We start from the raw sequence: 24962 nt of genomic DNA, 5'->3' as shown, positions 1-24962 counted from the left end.
GTGCTATATTTGTCTTGTGACCTTTATTTGATAACAATGAATAAACTGAGAAATCACAAAGGTTGGCATCTTTTTACTTCTATATTTCCACCCCCTCTAATGTGTGTGTGTGTTGATGAAATCAGTAGCAATTAGTATAATGTAACAACAAAGACAAACACTGAACAAAAAGAGCAGGCAAAATTCACTGGACAACGTTGGAAGCAGCTTATGGTAGAAAATTGAACATTTAATTATCTGGCAACAGCTCTGGTGGACATTCCTGCAGTCAGCATGGCAATAACATGCTCCCTCAACTTGAGACATCTGTGGCATTGTTTTGGGTGACAAAACGGCACCTTTTAAAGTGGCCTTTTGTCCCCAGCACAAGGTGCACCTGTGTAATGACCATGCTGTTTAATCAACTTCTTAATATGTCACACCTGTCTGGTGGATGGATTATCTTGGCAAAGGTGACACTTGAGAAAATAAGCTTTCTGTGCATATGGAAAATGTCTTTCATTTTCTATTTCAGCTCATGAAACCAAGACTTTACATGTTGTATTTATATTTTGTTTTAGTGTGTAATAATTTAAATGGCATTTTGCACAGGAATAATTTGACGATTTGAAAAGATTTACATATTTGATAAGTCATTCCCCTGAAATACATTTTACTTTGAATCAAGTAGCTTAAGGTCAAAAATATTTTACATTAATGTTTTATATACAATTCTATCAACACTTTATTGCAGACCTAAGTATAATTTTATGACAATCCCATTTATAACTATGCGATAGTATCATTTCCAATGCCAGTGATATAGTCCAACCTGCCCTATGACAAATTCCATTATACCAATCCTTCCAAAGTCTTGAGGAAACAGTCAACAACATCATAGCAGCTCCAACCCACAATTCCATGTCTCCCAGTCTTTGTGGTAGTCCTCAATCTTCATCCAAACCAGGGCATACAAAACTCAATCTAAGCTCATTCTATTTGCAATTCTGTTCTATTATTTCTTGTCCTGGCCAGCTGGCCTCTTCTGCGAAATCTCCCACGTGGAGTTGGGGCCTCTGTCCTGAATCCAGAAAAAAAAAATAACAACTTGAGTCATAATGAAGGAATGTCACCCAGTTAAACCTCTTCATACTACAAACACAAGTCTTTCAAGCTATTGTTGAGTATTGTTGATTTTGCAATATCAGTACATAGCTACGCAGGATGTATTTTTAGATACTTGATGGCATAAAATGTTCAACTTCTTGGATTAGTTTTCACCTATGGTTTTACTTTTGAGGAAAAATATTTCATGTGTTAAATGTGATTTTTTTTTCTCCATTCAAATATTACTTGCCTAAAGGAAATCTGACAATGAAATGCTAAATGAGAGGTCATCCAGTGCTTCCAAAACTTTCTTTACTCATGTCATTCATATTCCATTCACCCAGCTCAATGTAACATCGATAGGTTTAGGCTACTACATGATACTTGAATTTGCCCTATACCCATCATGAGGTTGCAACAAGGTAACCTACATATGTAAGTTTATAACGTATTAACATAGGTGCAACAGGCGGTTGAGAGAAAGGTGGCAGTGACATTCAATACCGCCTTGCACACTCTTGCCTGCATCTAGCGGATCTAGGGTGTACTCATTAGACCAAACATTTGTTCTGTTTTACAACCAAAACAAGGGTTTATATTGCAGGTCGGTCCATCCCGTTTACTTACGTTTAAGAAAAGTTTTGCAACAGAATTGGCAGAAGGAATACACCCCTGATTACCCGCACACACAGTTCACTTTCATAGCAGCCACATACAAACAGCATCATCACCTTGCTCGATGTATAATTCCTTCTCGCATCTCACCTTTTCTCTTTGCTTGTGGACCTTGGTGCACAACAGCTGTCTGTGACCCAGTGAAAAAAAACTCTCCAAGACAAACTTTCATAACATACCCGCTAACCACTACACACAGCCTACAATTATCACCATATTAGCTCATTTCAGTCAACACACTACAATAAGCTTGGGTGTTATCCAGATTTGTATATTGCTATTCTGCCATTACGGGATTTACGCTATTACCAGTTTAGAATACAAGGGGGCGCTAAAAATACAAAAAGTCCATTGGGCGTCTATGAAAAAAATGCTAACAAAATTAGCACAAGTAATTTGCACAGTTTCTCTCGTTCATTTTAGCTTGTAAATGTCCACACTTTTGATTGGTCGGATAACGTGTCAGTTAATGTTGCAAGAGCACTGATATGTTGGAGGACGTCCTCTGCAAGTCGTTATATGGAAGGGGGTGAGAACCATGAGCCTCCTAGGTTTTGCATTGAAGTCAATAAACCCAGAGGACGGAAACTAGCTGTTCTCTGGCTACACTACCTGAGAAAGTGCTGTTGAGGCTACTGTAGACCTTCATTTTAAAAAATTGTGTTTCAATCAGTTATTTGGTGTGAAAATATTTAGTATAGATTCATCTAAAAAGGATAACTTTCTTAATGTTTCACTATTTTTATGAAACTCACTGAGTAGGATCGTCTTCCCCTTCCTCCTTTGAGGAGCCCCCACTGACATACACACGCACTAACCCTTATGTGCACTCCCATAGATGCAAGGTCTTTCCGCAGGGTGTCGCAGGCCTTGAGGAGGGGTAACTTTTCTGAGCATGGACTTGGACTGGCGGGCTCTCCAGGGGGCGTGTCTTGCACGGACAAAGCGAAGGCCCGCACATCGCTACGGAAACGAGCCAACTGTTCCACCACGTTCTCTAGGGTCCCCGAAGAATCAGCAGAATGAGCCTCCTGAAGATTAAGAGAGGTGAGATATGGAACAAGTAAACCAGTTAGGGTTTATGGTCCCTTATGGTCCTGTGTGGCTCAGGTTTGTGGATTCGATTCCCACAGCGGACCAGTAGAAAAATGTATGCACTTACGTAAGTGTCTGCTAAATTACTAAAATGTCAAATGTTACGTAAAATGGTTATAATTAACCTGATTTTAGGCCCATAATAGGTGCCATTTTAACCACAGAAAAAAAGTAACTTGCAACAAAAAGACAACCTACTACCCCATACTACCAGTACTGCTGGCATTTATATCAAAGAGATGTTGGCAATCGTTTATGGACATTTACCATTAAAATGGTGCAGACACACAATCATATGTTGCACTGGAATAAGGCCGGGATTCAATCCAATCAGTGGTAGATCCGTATAATAGTGCTTCTTGATATTTAAATTCTATTTCTGATTGAGCCGGCATGCTGAATTTACTGTGAATACAGTCTTTGCGAATGAGGGAACATTGCTTTAAAAGGTTCCAAGCCCGATCGGATTGAACCCTGGTCTTTAGTGGTGCGCTGAGTATTTGAGGAGATACACTCCTATTGTGCTGTCATAATGTCAGACAACTATGTGTTATTATGAACTTTAATCTCTGACCTTTCTGTCCAGCAGGTCGACCCCCAGGACCTCAAAGACTTCCCTGATGTAGGCGAGGAAGGCCCCAAACACAGCTGGGCTCCTTGGTGATCTGTCAGGCTACTCAGACAAGGCACAACAAGTAACAGTGAACCATTCACCATACAGTACAAGCCATCCCCTTGTGAAACACAGGAAAATCTACATGAGAAATTGTGTCATCTTTGTAACAATTCAATGCAATGTGTGAAGGTATGACTTGTGATTATGTTACATCTTATTCAGGTTAGTTGTGTGTTGACATGCTGAGACGTTGATTTCCTTTGCCCGAAACTGTTCCTCAGAGTGGTACGCCACATTTGTTATGGTTCTCATCTTGACAGGTTACCTTAGTGATGGGCTGAAGATGGCGGTTCCCATGGGAAACAAGGCTCATGATGGCATTAACGACCCTTGGCGTATCAAAGTCATCTGCCAGTGCTCTGACAACGTTTGCTTTGGTTTCAGCTAACCTTGAAAACACAGACGCCAAGGAATTGGTGAAGGTTTATCTGCTTACCTTCTGAAGGACATGGGATGTGGTAGGAAAATGAACTGTTCAACTTGACCTATGACAGTTAAACATAGATAAGTGACCCACCTTGTGTAAAATATGCCAGTAAATGTATCACCCTGACAAAGGCGTCATCAGAAACTAAAATGGCAGTAATGTCTCAATGAACTGAGAATGCATGTGACTCTACTGATGTGATGTTCCTGCACTAGAATGAATTTGTGTGTGTGTATATTCAATGCTGTACTACACTACATATAAAGTACAACAGCAGAAAAGAGATGTAGGCCCTACCTTTCCCATAATGCCCCCTCCTCCACAGCCTGGCACTGCAGCTGGCCCCTCATGTAGGCCTGGGCATCATGGGTGAAGGCAGTAATGGTTGCCAGGGAGCTCCGAGCTTCGTTCAAGCTGGCGTCACTGTAGTCGATTGCTGTGAAAAAGAAATATTTAAAAAAGACCTCAGAGCTCAACATCACTTGAGTAAAATGAAAACCAGTTTACCATCATAAAAACAACCAAAAAGGGTTCACACCTGATCTGTATTTGGTCAGAAGGCAGAACATTCGGAATTCATTGGCCGAGTAAGATTCTAGGAAATCCTACAAGTGAGAGAGACGAATACACATGAAGTACCTATTACCTCGATTAGGAAGAACGAAGACTTGCTATAAAACAAAATGACCTTTTCTATAGTGCAAGCCTGAAACCATTTAATAATGTGTATTTATTTAAAAGTAGTAATGTACTGTAGATCAACACTTTACCTTTATCGTTATATAATTATTCAAGGACTTTGACATTTTCTCAGCACTTCCTTTAAGATGTAAATGTCCTGCGTAAGAAAATAAAGTCAAAGTAGAAATGCAGATATGAATCATCTCCTTTTGCCATTCTCCAACATTAGCCATGGAGGACGTACGTAAAGCATAATCTATGTAAGTGGACATCACAGTCATGTTTGTTATCTTTCAAACTAAATAATACCGACTTGGACATGTACAATAACAAACCATCCTTTTCCGTTTGCTACGGTGTGCCCTACTGAATACGACCTACGTGTCACAAGACTGTGGAGTCCTACCTGAGTGCAGGAAGTAGTTCCCCCACTGGCCACACTGGTGGTAGGCCTCACACTGGGCGATCTCATTCTCATGGTGAGGGAAGGCCAAATCGATGCCACCAGAGTGAATGTCCAGCTGACTTCCAAACACAGAGCTTGGAGACCAGAGAGGTGAAAGTAAATCTTCAGAAACTGATCTATATGCATTCCCATATACTTTTGGCCCAAAGATACAGACATCAGGGGGATTATTTAACTCCATACAGTGAACACCCAACATATAAATTACATGGTGATAATAAAATGCATATTTGATCAGATTAACAGAAGCCATGGTAGGTAGGCAAATATTTCTTGATGTGACTGAGAATGAGTTGAAAACAAAAGCAAATACATGATGATGACCTAAAATAGCCTGATTCCAGATCTGTTTGTGTCGTCTTGCCAACTCCATTGGTCATTTTCATTGGCAAGACAGCACAAGCAGATCTGGTACTATGTTAATCCTAAATGATGAATATAGGGTTATTCTTCAATAACCAAGGGTTAGTAAAATGAGGTTGGCACCTGGCAATGGTGGAGCATTCGATGTGCCAGCCGGGTCTTCCCTTGCCCCAGGGAGACTCCCAGGAGGGCTCCTGCGGCTTGGAAGCCTTCCACAGGGCAAAATCTCGGCTGTCCCGTTTCTCTCTGTCCCCTAGGAAACAGTATGTTAAAGCTGCAAAACCTGGACCCGTACATATCAGATGGGCTAGACAATCTGGACCCTCTCTTTCTAAAATGATCCGCCGCCATTGTTGCAACCCCTATTACTGGTCTGTTCAACCTCTCTTTCATATCGTCCGAGGTTCCTAAAGATTGGAAAGCTGCCGCGGTCATCCCCCTCTTCAAAAGGGGGAGACACTCTAGACTAGAGGTTGACCGATTATGATTTTTCAACGCCGATACCGATTATTGGGGGACCAGAAAAGCAGATACCGATTAAAATCGGACAATTTTTATTTATTTGTAATAATGACAATTACAACAATACTGAATTAACACTTATTTTAACTTAATATAATACATCAATAAAATCAATTTAGCCTCAAGTAAATAATGAAACATGTTCAATTTGGTTTAAATAATGCAAAAACAAAGTGTTGGAGAAGAAAGTAAAATGCAATATCTGCTATGTAAGAAAGCTAATGTTTCAGTTCTTTGCTCAGAACAAGAGAACATATGAAAGCTAGTGGTTCCTCTTCAATATTCCCAGGTAAGAAGTTTTAGGTTGAAGTTAATATAGGAATTATAGGACTATTTCCCTCTATACCATTTGTATTTCATTAACCTTTGACTATTAGATGTTCTTATAGGCACTTTAGTATTACCAGTGTAACAGTATAGCTTCCATCCCTCTCCTCGCTCCTCCCTGGGCTCGAACCAGCAACACAACGACAACAGCCACTATCGAAGCAGCGTTACCCATGCAGAGCAAGGGGAACAACTACTTTAAGGCTTAGAGCGAGTGACGTTTGAAACGCTATTAGCGCGCGCTAACTAGCTAGCCATTTCACTTCGGTTACACCAGCCTCATCTCGGGAGTTGATATGCTTGACGCACAACGAAGCGCTGCTGGAAAAATGCACGAAAGTAATGTTTGAATGAATGTTTACGCACCTGCTTCTGCCTACCACCGCTCAGTCAGATACTTAGATACTTGTATGCTCAGTCAGATTATATGCAACGCAGGACACGCTAGATAATATCTAGTAATATCAACCATGTGTAGTTAACTAGTGATTATGATTGATTGTTTTTTTATAAGATAAGTTTAATGCCTGCTAGCAACGTACCTTGGCTTACTGCATTCGCGTAACAGGCAGTCTCCCTGTGGAGTGCAACGAGAGAGAGGCAGGTCGTTATTGCGTTGGACTAGTTAACTGTAAGGTTGCAAGATTGGGTCCCCGAGCTGACAAGGTGAAAATCTGTCGTTCTGCCCCTGATCGAGGCAGTTAACCCACCATTCCTAGGCAGTCATTGAAAACAAGAATGTGTTCTTAACTAACTTGCCTAGTTAAATAAAGGTATAAAAATAAAAATCGGCGTCCAAAAATACCTATTTCCGATTGTTATGGAATCTTGAAATCGGCCCTAATTAATCGTTAGTTCCGATTAATCGGTCGACCTCTACTCTAGACACAAAAATGTTACAGACCTATATCCATCCTGCTCTGCCTTTCCAACGTCTTTGAAAAGGCAAGTGAACAATCAGATCACTGACCATTTCGAATCCCACCGTACCTTTTACGTTGTGCAATCCAGTTTCCGAGCTGGTCACAGGTGCACCACAGCTACGCTCAAGGTACTAAACAATATCATAACCGCCATCGATAAAAGACAGTACTGTGCAGCCATCTTCATCGACCCGGCCAAGGCATTCGACTCTGTCTATCACCGTACTCTTATCAGCAAACTCAACAGCCTTGGTTTCTCAAATGACTGCTTCGCCTGGTTCACCAACTACTTCTCTGACAGAGTTCAGTGTGTCAAATCGGAGGGCCTGTTGTCCGAACCTCTGGCAGTCTCTATGGGGGTACCACATGGTTCAATTCTCGGGCTGACCCTTTTATCTGTATATATCAATGATATCGCTCTTGCTGCGGGTGATTCCTTGATCCACCTTTACGCAGACGACACCATTCTGTATACATCTGGCACTTCTTAGGACACTGTGTTAACAAACCTCCGAGCTTCAATGCCAAACAACACTCCTTCCGTGGCCTCCAACTGCTCTTAAACGCTAGTAAAACTACATGCATGCTCTTCAACCGATCGCTGCCCGCACCCGCCCGCCTGTCTAGCATCACTACTCTGGACGGTTCTGACTTAGAATATGTGGACAACTATAAATAGCTAGGTGTCTGGCTAGACTGTAAACTCTCCTTCCAGACTCAAATTAAGCATCTCCAATCCAAAATTAAATCTAGAATCGGCTTCCTATTTTGCAACAAAGCCTCCTTCACTCACGCTGCCAAACATACCCTCGTAAAACTGACTATCCTGCCGATCCCCGACGATGTCATTTACAAAATAGCATCCAACACTCTACCTAGCAAACTCGATGCAGTCTATCACAGTGCCATCCGTTTTGTCACCATCTTCGGCTGGCCCTCGCTACATATTCGTCCCCAGACCTACTGACGTCAGGTCATCTACAAGTCTCTGGTAGGTAAAGCACCCCCTTATCTCAGCTCACCGGTCACCATAACACCCACCCGTAGCACGCGCTCCAGCAGATATATCTCACTGGTAATCCCCAAAGCCAATGCCTCTTTGGCTGCCTTTCCTTCCAGTTCTCTGCTGCCATTGACTGGAACGAATTGCAATTTTTTTTTAAAAACGCTGAAGTTGGAGACATATCTCCCTCACTAACTTTAAGCATCAGCTATCTGAGCAGCTCACAGATCGCTGCAACTGTAAATAGCCCATCCAACTACCTCTCTCATCCCCATATTGTTTTTATTGACTTTTTTTGCACACCAGTATTTCTACTTGCATATCATAATCTGCACATCTATCACTCCAGTGATAATTTGCTAAATTGTAATTACTTCGCTACTGTGGCCTATTTATTGCCTTACCTCCTTACTCCATTTGCACACACCGGGGCGGCAGTGGTTAGAGCGTTGGGCTAGTAACCGGAAGGTTGCAAGTTCAAACCCCCGAGCTGACAAGGTACAAATCTGTCGTTCTGCCCCTGAACAGGCAGTTAACCCACTGTTCCTAGGCCGTCATTGTAAATAAGAATTTGTTCTTAACTGACTTGCCTAGAAAGGAAAAAATAAATAAAAAAAATATATGGATTTTTCTATAGTTATTGACTGTACTTTTGTTTATCCCATGTGTAACTCTTATTTTTTTGTCAAACTGCTTTGCTTTATCTTGGCCAGGTTGCAGCTTGTTCTCAACTGGCCTACCTGGTTAAATAAAGGTGAAATACATTTTTTAAAAGTATGACAAAAACATGTCACAATGAAGTGATGTAAACACGTACCAGGCTCACCAGTTGCATCTCCAGCACCCATAAGCTTGCCGTAACGGTCCCCGATGGACCCGATATCGAAATACACGTCCCCTGCAGCAGAATGAACACCCGGAATTCAGATCCTGCAACTATTTGCAAACTGATCTTGGCTTGAGAAAGTAACAACGAGAATGTATCAACAACGACTTTTACATATAGACATACCTTGTTTTGTGGCATAGGCGTGTTCATTTCTGATGATGCCCTCAATGAAAGCCACGATTTGAGGTATATTCTCAGTGACCCTCAAGTACACAGCAGGAGGAAGAACCTTGAAAAATATAAATAAACATGCATATCTTTGCCAACATATCAAATATATGTGCAGTAATTAATGTATGCAGGGTAAGTACTATATAATACACAGCTAACAAAAGCTCACATTTTTTCCACCCAGCAAACAGTACATACTCACACACCTTCAGGGCTAACATGTCATTTTTAAATTCCTCCTCGTACATTCTGGCCAGGACTGTTGGAGATACGCTTTTCTGCAATGACATCAAAAATACAATCAACGTACAAAAATTACATCAATATCATCAGCATCTCAATTATAGGGGCTGCATTGGAGAATAAGCCTACCTCCAAAGCTCTTCTAATGATTTTATCATCGATGTCAGTGATGACCATGACATGAATGACATTGATGCCAAAGACCCTGGATAGAACCCTCTGGATGATGTCAAATCTGACATAGGAACTATGAGAGAGATTAAAGTTCAGCCGTTTCAGTACAGCAAAATCAACTTATGACATTTCATTTTGTATCATTGAAAATATACTTTGAGAGTGGGTTACCATGCATGCCCCAGGTGAGCATGGTCGTAGACAGTGGGTCCGCAGCTATACCTGCAGTAACAGTACAAATAGTTACTACCGTCAATACCCGGTCAGCAACAGTAGCTATATGAAATCCCATGTTTTCCATACCAAGTAGCAATTCCTTCCTGCGCCAATACCAGTGGTTCTTTCTGTTTGGTGAGGCTGTTGTAGGTCTTCAACCCCGTGTCGTATCCTGTTGGTCGAGTCCATTTCTTCCCCACCCCTGTACATGATGCACTGGGTCTGAAGATCAGTTTGCTTGGTGACACTAACGTTTGCCGAGTGTCCTTTGAGAAAGCATACCTGCTTCTTAAGTTCAATAGAAGCGGCCTACATATTGTTATGCAGGGCCACATGGTTACAACTGAGTGCAAAAGAATAGGATGTACCTGGCGATGGAGCCACTCTTCCAGTCTCTCTTGTCAAGTGTGACAGACAAGTAGCTACCTAGCTTGACAGTTCTCAATAAAGCTAAGTAATGTAGATTAGCAGGCAACTCAACTGCCACTTACAAATGTGTCGTTAAGTCGTCCGCTGTGCCTGATCGCTATCTCGACATGCTTCAGTATTTGATTGTAAAGTGCACGTGCGTAAACCGAATCTTGAAAGCTGCTGTACTCGGCCTAACAAAGTTGCATCCCGTTCACAACTAGACTAGTACCACACATCCAGATCTCGCGAGTTTTCTTCTTCTATGATATAATCGTGGTCGGCAAACCAACGTTAAAGGTGCCTGCCGCCACCTACTGTGCTGGAGGGTGTGGTCATTCACGGTTTATAACGTTTCTAAATCCTCCTACCTAACGCAGAACTTCCGAGAAGATAAAATAAGAGCACTACTAACTTCTAATAGACCCTTCCCCCATCCACAAAATCCTTTCCCAACCCGTCCAACCTGAAGGACCCTACACTTCATACTTCAACATACTTACAAAAATAGAACAACACACTTGCTGTAGACTGAGGACAGCAAGGAGTCACCAATAGTCTTGGTGGTTCCAAACTTCTTCCATTTAAGAATTACGGAGGCTACTGTGTTCCTGGGTATCTTTAATGCTGCAGAGTTTATTTTATACACTTCCCTAGATCTGTGCCTCAACACAATCCTGTCTCAGAGCTCTACAGACAATTCCTTTGACCTTGTGCCTTGGTCTTTTCTCTGACATGCACTGTCAACAGTGGGACCTTATATAGGTAGGTGTGTGCCTTTCCATTTTTTTTAAAGAAAAAAATGAAAAAAATTTAACCTTTATTTAACTAGGCAAGTCAATTAAGGTCAAATGACGGCCTACACACTGTCCAAACCCAGACAACACTGGGCCAATTGTGCGCCGCCCTATGGGACTCCCAATCACCGCCGGTTGTGATACAGCCTGAATTCAAACCAGGGTGTCTGTTGTGATGCCTCTAGCACTGAAATGCAGTAACTTAGACCGCTGTGCCACTCAGGAGCCCATGTCCAATCAATTGAATTTACCATAGGTGGACACAAATCAAGATGTAGAAACATCTCAAGGATGATCAATAGAAACAGTATGCACCTGAGCTCAATTTCGAGTCTCATAGCAAAGTGTCTGTAAGTACTTGTAAATAATCAAATCAAATGTATTTATATAGCCATTCTTACATCAGCTGATATCTCAAAGTGCTGAACAGAAATCCAGCCTAAAACCCCAAACAGCAAGCAATGCAGGTGTAGAAGCACGGTGGATATGAAAAACACCCTAGAAAGGACAAAACCTAGGAAGAAACCTAGAGAGGAACCAGGCTATGAGGGGTGGCCAGTCCTCTTCTGGCTGTGCCGGGTGGAGATTATAACAGAACATGGCCAAGATGTTCAAATGTTCATAAAGGACCAGCATGGTCAAATAATAATAATAATAATCACAGTAGTTGTCGAGGGTGCAACAGGTCAGCACCTCAAGAGTAAATGTCAGTTGGCTTTTCATAGCCGATCATTGAAAATATCTCTACCGCTCCTGCTGTCTCTAGAGAGTTGAAAACAGCAGGTCTGGGACAGGTAGCATGTCCAGTAGTCCTGAGGCATGGTCCTAGGGCTCAGCTCCTCCGAGAGAGAGAAATAAAGACAGACAGAATTAGAGAGAGCATACTTAAATTCACACAGGACACCGGATAAGACAGGAGAAATACTCCAGGTATAACAGACTGACCCTAGCCCCCCGACACATAAACTCCTGCAGCATAAATGCTGGAGCCTGAGACAGGAGGGGTCAGGAGACACTGTGGCCCCATCTGATGATACCCCCGGACAGGGCCAAACAGGTAGGATATAACCCATCCACCTTGCCAAAGCACAGCCCCCACACCACTAGAGGGTGTAAGGTATCTGGTTTTTATTTTGAACAAATTAGCAAACATTGCTAAAAACCTGTTTTCGCTTTGTCATTATGGGGTAGTCTCAATTGATGATTGATACATTTGATACATTTTATAGTAAGGCAATAACGTTTAAAAAAAATGTGGAAAAAGGGAAGGGGTCTGAATAGTTTCCGAATGCACTGTAAATACTTATTCTCAGAGTCCCGTCTCTTCTGCCACACATCTTATGTTTGGCCTCACCTCTACCCAGTGGAACATTAATATCAATTATATCTCGTTTTAAAGCTCTTTTGGCTAACTGGTCTACAATTTCATTCCATCCACACCCAAATGTGCTGGGTCCCAGCAGAATCTCACTACTACACCAATTCTCTCAATTCTCCATAATAACATGAATACCTCCAATAGCAGGTCACTCCTATTCGATTTACCAGATGATAAACTATTCAATACATACAACAAATCTGAGCATACTATAATTCTAACAGGTTGCACTTCCTCCACCCACTGGAAGGCAACTATTATCGCCAATAGTTCAACTGAGTATACTGACAGTTCATCTGTTAGTCTTCTACATATCTGCACATCAAATTCAGGAACATAAATGCCTGCTACTGTGCGCCCACATTCTGAGTACTTGGATCCATCTGTGAAAAACTTCTGACAATGTAACTGTTAACCAGTTTCCCTCTATCACTGACTTGTGACCAAACGTCCCTTTTCTCTACCAAGGTTAGATCAACAACAGGATCTGGGAATAACCATGGAGGATCATCCCCTATCACCACAGAAGGGCCAACCTCCAACTCCTTCAAACCACTCTCATCAGCAAGCTTCCAAATGTCCAACCAAAACCACTGCCTGTCTACTAGTATATTCCCAACAGTCATCTAAACGTGTAGCAGTGGGATGCTCAACCTCACAGCTTTTCAACCTAACCCAAGGCAGCAGCTACTCTTCCTGGGGTCTAAACACACCAAAGCACCCACATTACATATACAACAAAAGATACAACAGTGAACTGTTTGTAATGAATGAGCTAAAGATAAAGCAGTACATCACATAACATCCCTACAGCACCACATACATCACCTGACCACACTACTGAACAGTAGTCTAGGTGCAACAATACCAGGGCTTGTAGGACTTGCCTTGTTGATAGTGTTGTTAAGGCAGATAAGCACATTATTATGGACAGACTTCTCCCCATCTTAGCAACTGTTATATCTATATGTTTTGACCATGACAGTTTACCAACCAGGGTTATTCCAAGCAGTTTAGTCACCTCAACTTGCTCAATTTCCACATTATTCATTACGAGACGTAGTTGAGGTTTAGGGTTTAGTGAATGATTTGTCCCAAATACAATAGTTTTAGTAATATTTAGTACTAACTTATTCCTTGCTACCCATTCCAAAACTAACTGCAGCTCTTTGTTAAGTGTTGCAGTCATTTCAGTTGCTGTCGTAGCTGGCGTGTATAGTGTTGAGTCATATGTAAAAGATGTACCAGAAAACGTGAACGACTCCTTTACTAATAAACAACCTGAAATGGTTTCCTGTGTTGTTTCAACAGATGTTCATCCCCAAATAAGGTCCCAATTGTTTTTCTGTGTTTTATAATGAGCTATTTTGGATATTATTAGCATGTCATGTGGTTGTATGTAGCCTTTTGTCATGTGCATAATGTGCAGCAAAGTTAACATTGCTCGTTTCACTAAGATATACTGTGGGTTACACAGTGGAGCTACACAATTAATATTCCATAGAATATTTAAGATCAATGGCAAAATTAGATGGTTGTTAAAATATCACGGCGACATCGCTTAATTTCTCCATCTCTGCATTACATCCTGGTATTTCTCGTTGAAAACAAAGAAAACAAAATGCTTTTTTAAAAATTATATATATTTTTTATGAAGGTTGCCCTTTTTATTACAAGTGCAAAAAAAAAAGTAATTTAAAAAACCTGTGCTGATACTGTACATGAAGTCAGATGTGTTCTCGCTATATACATGTTTGAGACAGACATACACTGCCGGAGGCATTCATGCATATGGTGTGGCGGATTGTGGATTGCAATCAAGTGTATGGGGTCACGACACTAACAGTACAAGTCCAGTTGATTCTACTCTGAGGAAGAGCTGCATCTCAACCTCCCTAAAATATGCCCATGCATATCACTGACCACGTTTACATGCACTCCAATATCCCATTGTTATTCGGGATATTCAAGTATTCTGTTTTGACACATATAAACATCATATCCCGTTTACAATAACCCAAAAAAACTTGAATCCCGGTTATGAGAAACCTGGATTAAATGCCTGGGATATGCTGATTTTTAGACAGGATACTGTGGCATGTAAACATCTTATCCCGTTTACAGTTGTTTTTCACGGTCTAAGTAGGCTTAGTTTCGGAAATCATGGGTGTTGATGTTTTCATCTAATTGTCAAACAAATCACTTCAGAATGTAGGCTAGCTGAGCAGTTCTATCCCCCATAATAATTTATTTCACCGATGCTCTGTACCGGACCTTGTACTCTACTGGCTTAGGCTACTTTTATCCCTAATTTAGATACATTTCTGCTTATAATTTCTGACATTTGGTAGGCCATTTATTTGTCAACTGTAGTTAGATACATGCAGGTTCTCTTCTGTCATAACTTGTTGCTCCAGAAGACTAAATAAAGTAGTGCTCCCCATAATGATGTCTTACATCAATAGAATTAATGCATTAGTATTCTAGTTCACACTGATGAAGTTGTATTTAGTTTACGGACCGAATAAATGCAACTCCAAAACAGCAGGAAGATTGTTCCTGTGCAAAATGTTCCTGTGCAAAATGTCCAAAGGTCTTCAGTTTGACCGGTTTCAACTAAATGAGAAGCTGAGAAACAGGTTTCTGATAATACTTCAGTTAAACTTGAGGGCATATTGTATGTGGTTTAAATACTGTCTGCTTGCATATCTGCAAGTATGTATTACAATTATACACTTCAACAGTGTTTACCACTCCTGCTCTGAGGTGGGGAGAGAGGTGTAGAAGACAGAAGGGGAAAGGAGGTAAGAACTGTGGCAGACAGCATATGATTCATGAATTACAGTGCTACCCAAATATTCTCTCAGTTCATCACAATTGTGGTGTCTCCTAACCACCCTTGGGCCCCCTTTTGGCCCGATGGTTATCATAAGAGCGGGTGAGGTGGCGATGACAGGGCTGGCTTTCCTCTCTCACATCCAAACATACCTGCAGACGAGTGACATGTGTATAGAGAGAGAGCATGATTAAGCCTTGTTTTTTTTGTTATTCTAACACAGTCAGTCATCATAATCAGGAGGTGAAATGCAAAACTGACCTTGGATCATTAACTCTGGGACTACTACATCTCTGTCTGGATTTCAATGTAAAGCATTTCTTTAATAATAGTTCCTGTTGACCCGACCAAGTGACATCTCACATATGATCATGCTGTGCCCTCAGTGTCAGCCAGTTCCGATGCGGGAGAGGTTCACCAAAACAGCTGATATAACCTAGAGGTTTTAGGGAGAAGGGGGAGAGGGATGAAGTGAAGAAGAGAGACTTATTGTGTGTGTGTGTGGTCTCACCTGGTGTCCACGTTAGTGGCTACAGAGTACTTTATGCTGAAAAACAGACACATGAGGACAAACAATAGAAGATAATGTCAATAGAAGATACTGTATGTGACGCAGACTCTTATCGGAGTGTACCTGAAACATTTAAATATAGAGGGCTATGTGTCTCACCACAATGGAAATCATGACTTGGCAGCAACAGAGCAACAGATAGTCCAGTGAAAATGGCTGTGTTTATGTGGTGTAAATCTGAAAATTAGCAGCTGACATCTTAAGGTTTTTTAAATTAATGCATGTGAGGCAGGTTCCATGTACAACAAGACAGATAGAGATGGAGAAAATAACACAGAACAGTTTAATTAATTATGGCCACTTTTGCCAGCAATAAAGCTTCCTCGGCCTGTTCCTCGGACAGTGAACATCTGGCAATATCTACATGTTCGTCCCCTTGATCAGCTCGCTTTCTGAAAGTAAAGAAAACAGCTTATTTTGTTTAGATATGAAAACAATAACTGAGATATGACCATTCAATTTAAAGCAGCAGATGTCCTTTTTGGGATACGTCAGTGCTGCTTACCTGAGATGATATCTTCGTAGGTGTGCGCTTTGACTTCCTTTGTGTCGGTTTTGCTCTTGACAAAAAGACACAAAATGTACCTCCATAGCATATAACAATTTGCCTGTGAATAACCACACTTTCAAACTAACGTGCTACTGTATGCAGAATTCTTGACACAAAACCGAAGATGCTGCCATATCCTGCCAGCACGCCCACAAGCGAGACACTCAGGAGCAGAATGACGACACATGGAAGAGGGAAAGGAATGAGATGGGAACAACAATTTGTTGCAAGTTGGGAAGGGGGGCTCTTAGCTGAACAACAGACTATAAAACTCTTTAGTAAAGAATAGTCTTAAAAAAGCCGAGCTAAGTGTGAACCCCCCCCCCCACTGACGACCCTCCCGGCTCCGCCCACCGACATCCTATTAGGGAAAACAAGAGTAAAGAGAAAGAATTCGTCAGACAGAGTGGGAGGGTCGTCACAGTCAGCTAGCTACCTAACATTAGTAGTTATACATCAAACTTGCCAGTATATTAACTTTCGGCTAACTAACTGCCCAACGTTTCCTGACTTGATTATAATCGTCATTCTTAGCTTAGCTAAATGGTATAGTCGTTGTGCTTTCTCAATGGACATTTGGGTGCTTTTGTAAATTCGCTCTGGCTATCTATAGGCTGGACAATAGAACGAGTCAAAACTGGAAAAAAAAAAAAACTACTTGTATAGAAAGTATCATCCGCACCTTGATGGTGTCAACTGTGTTTATGACTCCGTAATGACAAAGTTGGGAAAGAAATTAAAACTTCTGAAAAAGACAATGGGGGGAGCTCAGCATTCCAAGGGCAAAAAGTATTTTGGGGCTAGCATGATGACAAGCAAGCTAGCTGCCCAGGCTTACATAATTTAGAAAGAGGAGATCCTCATTATTAAAATGGCGTCCGAGTTGGAAAAAAAAATCGAAATATACACATTGCGAGATATTTTGTGAAATAGACAGACATGCCTATATTTCCCCCATAGGAAACAATGGGAAGACTGCAGAGTTCCAATATTATATTTTTGTTGTTTACATTTTAACTATAAAACAATGTGGGCAGGTCTCGTTGTCAACAAAAGCGAAGCAGGCATTGTGACGTTGGTGCTCAATAGAACTAATAGGAGCCGACAGTTTGAAAAATGCACTAAAGTCTGTTTTTTTTTCGCGATTACTTCAAATCGACAGCAAGCAGCTGGGAAATATGGTCATATTATGAAACTGGGCTCCATGGCGGATGCAATTAACTAGTTTTTTTTAAATCAGAAAATAACGTTAAAAATTTCACGTGTCCAGCCTATTATCTACACGGATTTCAGAGCACTCTGGTCAGTGTACCAGAGTGCAGAATAATTACTTTACGAGCGCTCAACACCCGTTGAATTTGGCCAGTGTCAGTAAATGTAGGAAAAACCGCGTAATTAAATTGTTTCCAGCAGCACATTTACAGTCACCAACGCTCTGGTTAACACAAACACTGCCTTACCAGCTCTGCTAGGGCGAGTAAAATGGCCAGAGTGGTCTCATTTGTGTCTGGAAGTAGCTATCCAGCGTGATGGCCGTTGTAAGGCCAGAACGCTCAAATCAACCCTACACCTCGGCCCGAACGTCCAGTGTGCGCTCCGAGAGCAAAACGGTCTGAATTTACAAACTGACAATGCTCTGAATTTATGAGCGTCACGTTGTACAGCGCTATATTTTCTGTTCTACCCTAACGGAAAAACAGAGGATGTTTCATGGAGTAGAAACACCATAATATTAATTAAATTAAAAGCAAGTACCAGTCAAAAGTTTGTACATACCTACTCATTCCAGGATATTTATTTATTTTCTACATTGTAGAATAATACTGAAGACATCAAAACTATGAAATAACACTGACCTCCCGCATGCCCTGCATTCTGTATTACAGACATTGCCTGCTCTCCCATATCTAAGGAATTAGGCACTTTCCCATGTTTACTACAGTATGTATTGTGGACTGCACAGTATCCTAATAAACAAATAAACACATTTCGTTAAAATAAAGATAAAAAAAAATAATAGTTTAAAATGCAGATGTTGATTTAGTTATGGATCCATAACGAATTACTATGGGAATAAATATCACTGATTTACAGAAATACTGGAACAAAGTTGTCTAATGAAGGCAAACAATTTAGAATCCTCCAATCCTGAAGCCTACTCCCGACAGCGCCGTATTTTCCATTCCATCCTAACAGAAACCCTTAGGGTTTACATTTACATTTAAATGTTTCGTTTTTCTTTTTTCTCTGAATGGAAACACCATAATATGAATCAAATTAATTTGGCCAAATTTCTTAAAATCAATCCCATATACTATGTTATTACAAGAAAGGTTTGAAATTCTCTGGTAATGCCAATACGGAATACTATCAAATGCTTCTCAAATATGCCCTCTGGTGGTCAAACAGTAACAGAAAGAATGGCTGAGAATTGAATGACGTGCCACAGAATGCTGGAGCAGCACGCCAGGTGTACCGCAGTATGACACCTTTGAAAGGAAGAACCACATATCAGGATGTTTCATCATAGACGTATATACATTCTACTATTGGTTTTCGTTGCTGTAGATGTTACTTTACGTATTGGAAAAGTGTTTATGTTGAACTCATGAGCTAGGGGCATGATTTTCCATGTTTGAAGCGGGCCTGCATATGTGTATTTATTTGGGAAGACAGCTGTGCATGAATGCATCTCACCGTAGTAGGCTGCATTTTGGTCATTTGGATCTCCATTCAGCTTTAGTTTACTGTGTCTGTATTCTAAGCCAAACTGCTTTTCTGTTTTTTTTTGTTGCAGCCATGAATAACTAGGCTATCACTTTCAGCATTTAGTTTGCATTATTTTGGTAAGACAGCTGTGTGTGTGGCTTGCATTCACAAAAACTATTTGTAATAGGTGAATTGCCCTATCTATCTTGAGGCGTATATCCATAACCAAAACGGCCTTTCTGTAGTACGCTGTTCATTGTGCTGATACAGCGCAGCAGAGCTCAAATCAAACTTTATTTGCCACATGCGCCAAATACAACAAGTGTAGCCTTTACCGTGAAATGCTGATTTACTGTCCCTTAACCAACAGTGCACATCAAGAAAAATGTTTTACCAAGTAGGCTAAAATAAAAATAAATAATCAAAAGTAACAATAATGAGGCTATATATAAGGAGCACCGGTACCGAGTCAGTGTAGGTAACAAACTAACAGGTAGCAGCAGTGTACAGGGGGGGTGGGGGGTCAATGTAAATTGTCCGGTGGCTATTTTTATGAATTGTTCAGCAGTCTATTGGCTTGGGGGTAGAAGAAAATTACTATATGTAAAGATAGAGAAAATATATAAAGGCTATTGAAGCAAATAGCTGCATTTCTGATTAATTCTTGTTACATATATTTTAGTACAGTCATTAAAGTGAAACGGTGTTATTCTTATTCTATCATGAAATACTTATGTGAAAAATCATTCAAACTTCAAAGAAAAAAGTTAATCATTTATGTAATGGTCCCTGTTGTTAGTGTTTTTTAGGTCAGTGTGTTATGGGTGACAATGTATGCTTTCTGAGTGAGAATTGTTGCCAGTGTTATGGTCGAATGAGCTTATTTTGAGACATGTATAAAGCGTTTTGGTGGTTTGATGCATGTTGGTAATGCAGACTGTGTGAAGAGTTTTGAAAAAGTGTCTTCAGTATTGACCGATGCTTGTTAGCAATTGAAAAAAAATCTGACAGGTGTGCCTTCTTAAAAGTTCATTCGTGGAATTTCTTTCCTTCTTAATGCGTTTGAGCCAATCAGTTGTGTTGTGACAAGGTGGGTGGGGGTATACAGAATATAGCCCTATTTGGTAAAAGACCACGTACATATTATGGCAAGGACAGCACAAATAAGCAAAGAGAAACGACAGTCCATAATTACTTTAAGACATGAAGGTCAGTCAATATGGAACATTTCAAGAACTTTGAAAGTTTCTTCATGTGCAGTCACAAAAGCCATCAAGCCCTATGATGAAACTGGCTCTCAGGAGGACCGCCACAGGAATGGAAGACCCAGAGTTACCTCTGCTGCAGAGGATATGTTCAATAGATCTACCAGGCTCAGAAATTGCAGCCCAAATAAATGCTTCATAGTGCAAATAACAGACACATCTCAACATCAACTGTTCAGAGGAGACTGTGTGAATCAGGCCTTTATGGTCAAATTGCTGCAAAGAAACCACTAAAGTATACCAATAAGAAGAACAGACTTGCTTGGGCCAAGAAACACGTGTGCAATGGACATTAGACCGTTGGAAATTTGTCCTTCGGTCTGGAGTCCAAATTTGAGATTTTTGGTCCCAACCGCTATGTCTTTGTGAGACGCGGTATGGGTGAACGGATTATCTCTGCATGTGCATTTCCCAGCGTAAAACATGGAGGTGTTATGGTGTGGGGGTGCTTTGCTGGTGACACTGTCTGTGATTTATTTAGAATTAAAGGCATACTTAACCAGCTTGGCTACCAAAGCACTCTCTAGCAATACGTCATCCATGTGGATTGTGCTTAGTCCCACTATCATTTGCTTTTCAACAGGACAATGACCCAACACACCTCCAGGCTGTGTAAGGGCTATTTTACCAAGAAGATGAGTGATGGAGTGCTGCATCAGATGACCTGGTCTCCACAATCATTGAATATTGTAATAGCTTTCATTGTCGGTTTATCTGCCCCCTTTATTTATCAAACGGTTCTGACTTGTTGTACTGTAAGAACAGCCCATGTTCTGAATTCTGTTGCTGTCCATTTCAAACGTGTTGAAGAAATAGTTATATTTACTACGTCCATCGTCGCTCGCTCATGAATGTCTTAATCAAAATCACGCATTTCCTTTTTTAAAATTTTTATGCTGTAAATGAAGGTGAATTAACTGTTTCGCTGCCAGACAAGGCTCCTCTGAAAGCCAGGTGTTGTGGTGGTAAGGTGTTGGGACTGCTGCTGGGACTCTAATGGACCCTAATAGTTTGTGGGCACTGTTTGTCACCGTTATAGTACAATTCATGTATTGTTTAGTGTTGTGGCTTTCCTGTCATGCATCCCACTGCTTTTGTTTGTTTGCCCCACCAAGATTTACATGATAAAATCGACACGGCTCCTTTGTCACTTTAAGGACCACAGTCGCCAGAGTTTACTCTTCATACCATCTGACAGATTGAGACGTACAGCTGCATCAAAGCCAAGACCGAAAAAACAGCTTCTTTTACCAGGCCAGTCTGATAAACCGCCATCAATAGCCATCTACCTGGTGATGCACACACACACAGACAACGCTGCTGTAGCATGTTATAGAGACATTGAACCACCGGTCACTTCCCGTTTCACACTGTGTATTTCAAATACTGTATCACCAACATAGTGTATTCTAATATTTCTACTACTGTATATTGTATTTTAGTTACATTGTTTATACACACCACATATTCATTTATATACCTAATTATTGACGCTTACTGTAATATATCTACTGCTGTACATATCATTCTTAGTTTATCTTGTGTAAATATGTGTACATATGTATAGATTTTGATACTGCTACAGTGATATTTCTGTTAATTGGATTCGTTCCACCATTCTTTATTTCCTTGTGTGGTACAGACACTTAAAAGACAAACCCTATCCCCTCCGCCCTCAAATTAAGTGGACACTTCTGATGACGTATCATGCCATTTGACGAGTATACACTTGCAGGGCAAGGGAGGAAGGAATTCATTTTAAATGGACCACCCTTGGCCGGAAATTCGTCACTGGTTTGTACCGCCGAATGATTGCGTTTTGACACCGGTAACTTGTGGGTGCTTTATATGCGCTACAGTCAATTATGAGTGCATAATTGTATATAATTATTAATATATGCCTACTGTATGATAGCTAGCAAATTAATTTGCCAACTAACGTTAGCCTGCCTAGCTGGAACTTCTGAAGAAGAATGTTTTACATCTACAATTTCCAAAAGGTAACCAAACAAAAACATATTTACTTTTTACGTAGTAAAGCAACATTTAGAACTTATTTGCATTAGTTTTTACTTACATTTACGTATGTTGACTTCTCCATTGATGTTGTTTTTAAGTTTTCGATGACTTTTCTTAGCGGATGAAAATCGTCGGAAACTGAATTATGGGGAGTTTCAGGCTAGGAGTGACTATGGTTGCAGTTCAAACCCTTAAAATACCCAGCCTATCCCCTCAGCCCTCAAATTAAGTGGACTCTTCTGACGACGTATCATGATGTCTGATGAGTATACACTTGCAGCTCAAGGGAGGAAGGAATGATTTTTTAAATGGCCCACCCTTGGCCGGAAATTCATCCCACGATGATTGTGTTTTCAGCCACAGTCAATTATAATTACATTTTTTAATTTTTTTGTTTTGTTTACATATGCCCACTGTATGATAGCTAGCAAATCAATTCGCTAACTAACAGTCTGCATAGCTGGAACATCTGAAGAAGGAAAATGTTTTATTTCTACATTTTCCAAAAGCTAACCAAACAAAAACATTACTTTTACAATACATGTTTGTTCCGCCATTTGCATTAGTATCACCATTTCAAATGTATTTACATTCGTTTTCACTTTACACTTGTATGTTGACTTCTCCATATTAATGATGGAGTTAAGTTTCTGCTGACTTTTCTTAGATGTACAACTGTCGCAAATTGAATTATGGGCCGTTTCAGGCCCCGAAGTGAACATAATTGTACACTCGCAAAGCCGACTAAAAAGGAGGGCTGAAGGGCTTAAATTGCAAACTTCGCCTGCTTGGCTAATCATTTGGACCACCCTCCAAGATGGCGACGGGGATTCCTCGAGGGCAAGTGGACGAGGGTGTCTTTTAAGTGTTTGGACTGCAGCCCTTGCCTTTTTTTAGGCTAATTTTAAATTGTTTGACGGCGTTGTTAGGAGCTAGTAATGTAAGCATTTTGTCTTATGGGTGTAAGATGGCACAGTGATGCCATCTGTTGGTAAATGTTCATTACTGCAACTCATGTTTTACCAGGGTGCTTGAGATACCCAGATGTGTTGTGATGTACTCAACAAGACTGGTTACTCGCATCAATGCCTCTGTCTCATCATTTAACATTCAAACATGGTGTCAGAGTCGGATAACTAACCATGCTTTCCGCAAATTAGTCACCTGTTCTGGTTTACCAAACAAATGCTTATTTGTGTAAAATGTTGCCCAGAATTGGCCTTAGCTAGCTAGTGAGCTAGTTAGCTTCAGTGTTGTTAGCACCGGTTAGACATGGCAGCGAACATTCCCCCTCCCGCCGTTATGAAGCTCAGCGGGGATTGGAGCACGAACTGGGATATGTTTAGAGGTGAATGGGAGGACTATGCGCTAGCAACGGGACTTCTGGAAAAGGACGATGATGTAGTGGCTGCCACTTTGAGGACTATAATGGGAACTGAATGCCGACATGTATACAAACACAACCTGAACCTAACAGCAGCTCAGCAAGGTAACGCTATAGCTATTCTTGATGCTCTTGAACATTACTTTACACCAGCAAAGAACGTCATCTATGAGCGTTATGTTTTCGGTCGTTGCAAACAGGCGGACGGGGAGTCCATTGACAGCTTTGTCACTAGGTTAAGGGAAAAGGCAGCTAGCTACACGAGACTACGGTGCTTTAAGAGATGAACTGATCAGAGATAAGATTGTGCTTGGCATAACTGATGAGGGCACCTGCAGACGTTTGCTGAGAGAACATGGCCTGACGCTGGCCTTGGCAGTGGAGACATGCCGTGCAGCAGAGTTTACTGATGTACGGATAAGGTCCATGGAGTTAGAAAGGCAACATATGGACAATGTCAATGCTACATTCAGGCAGCCAGTAAAGAAATTCCCCTTTGCCACAGCTAATGCTAATACTACAGCCAACTCTGCAGTGGACAACCCCAATACATGCCGATATTGTGGCATTTCTCATGGACGAGGAAAAGAACACTGCCCAGCCTATGGAAAAATATGCAAATCCTGTGGTACAGCTAATCACTTCGCAAGGGTCTGCATGAAAAGCAAGAGAAAGGAGGGTAAAGTGCACTCCATGGAAACAAACACAGATGAAGGGAACGAAAGCACAGAGGATGTATATGCTAGCGAGTGCATAGGGGCAGTGAGGGCAAAAGGACAAAAGTGGTTTGTCACTCTGCTACTTAATAATACACCACAGCAATGCCAGCTAGATTCAGGGGCCACGTGCAACGTTATGAGCCTTAAAGACAAAAGGTGGCTCGCGCCCAGAAACAAACTCACACAGAGTAGCACCAAGCTGAAACTGTATTCAGGCCAGTTCATGACCTCTTTTGGCCTGTTTGTGACAGAGTGTGTTTTATGTGGCCAGAAACACACCCTTGAGTTTGAAATAGTTGAGGCTAGTCAACAGCCATTACTGTCAGGTTCTACATGCAAGCGCCTTGGGCTTATTAACTTCACCATCCCAGCTGATCTTAACATTATAG

The 24962-nt window shown here is 41.1% G+C and overlaps 1 protein-coding gene and 1 long non-coding RNA gene across 3 annotated transcripts; both read right to left on the bottom strand.

Annotated features, from left to right (window-relative positions):
• Window positions 1-208: 208 nt before the first annotated feature.
• Window positions 209-10744, bottom strand: cars2 (cysteinyl-tRNA synthetase 2, mitochondrial). Of its 2 annotated transcripts, none has more exons than XM_035754915.2 (15): window positions 10025-10744; window positions 9893-9943; window positions 9677-9794; window positions 9511-9582; window positions 9257-9362; window positions 9071-9142; window positions 5593-5722; window positions 5047-5180; window positions 4730-4797; window positions 4498-4564; window positions 4257-4395; window positions 3798-3921; window positions 3431-3529; window positions 2580-2792; window positions 209-1060 (listed from the first exon to the last, which is right to left on the bottom strand). In XM_035754915.2, exons 1-15 carry the CDS (start codon window positions 10270-10272, stop codon window positions 995-997), a joined length of 1707 nt encoding a protein of 568 aa, XP_035610808.1. In that variant the 5' UTR covers window positions 10273-10744; the 3' UTR covers window positions 209-994. The 2 variants fall into 2 exon arrangements, with proteins under 2 accessions (XP_035610808.1, XP_035610807.1); XM_035754914.2 differs by having other exon boundaries at window positions 9062-9142; window positions 10025-10736.
• A 2962-nt stretch (window positions 10745-13706) lies between these two features.
• LOC127916648 (uncharacterized) lies at window positions 13707-16755 on the bottom strand. Its single transcript, XR_008095423.1, has 3 exons — window positions 16433-16755; window positions 15618-16319; window positions 13707-15508 (listed from the first exon to the last, which is right to left on the bottom strand). It is a non-coding gene; the product is annotated as an uncharacterized LOC127916648 (long non-coding RNA).
• Between the last annotated feature and the right edge of the window lie 8207 nt (window positions 16756-24962).

The sequence above is a fragment of the Oncorhynchus keta genome, chromosome 37 (assembly GCF_023373465.1).
Source record: "Oncorhynchus keta strain PuntledgeMale-10-30-2019 chromosome 37, Oket_V2, whole genome shotgun sequence".
NCBI classification, from domain to species: Eukaryota; Metazoa; Chordata; class Actinopteri; order Salmoniformes; family Salmonidae; genus Oncorhynchus; species Oncorhynchus keta.
This window is presented reverse-complemented; position numbering and strand designations above follow the sequence as displayed.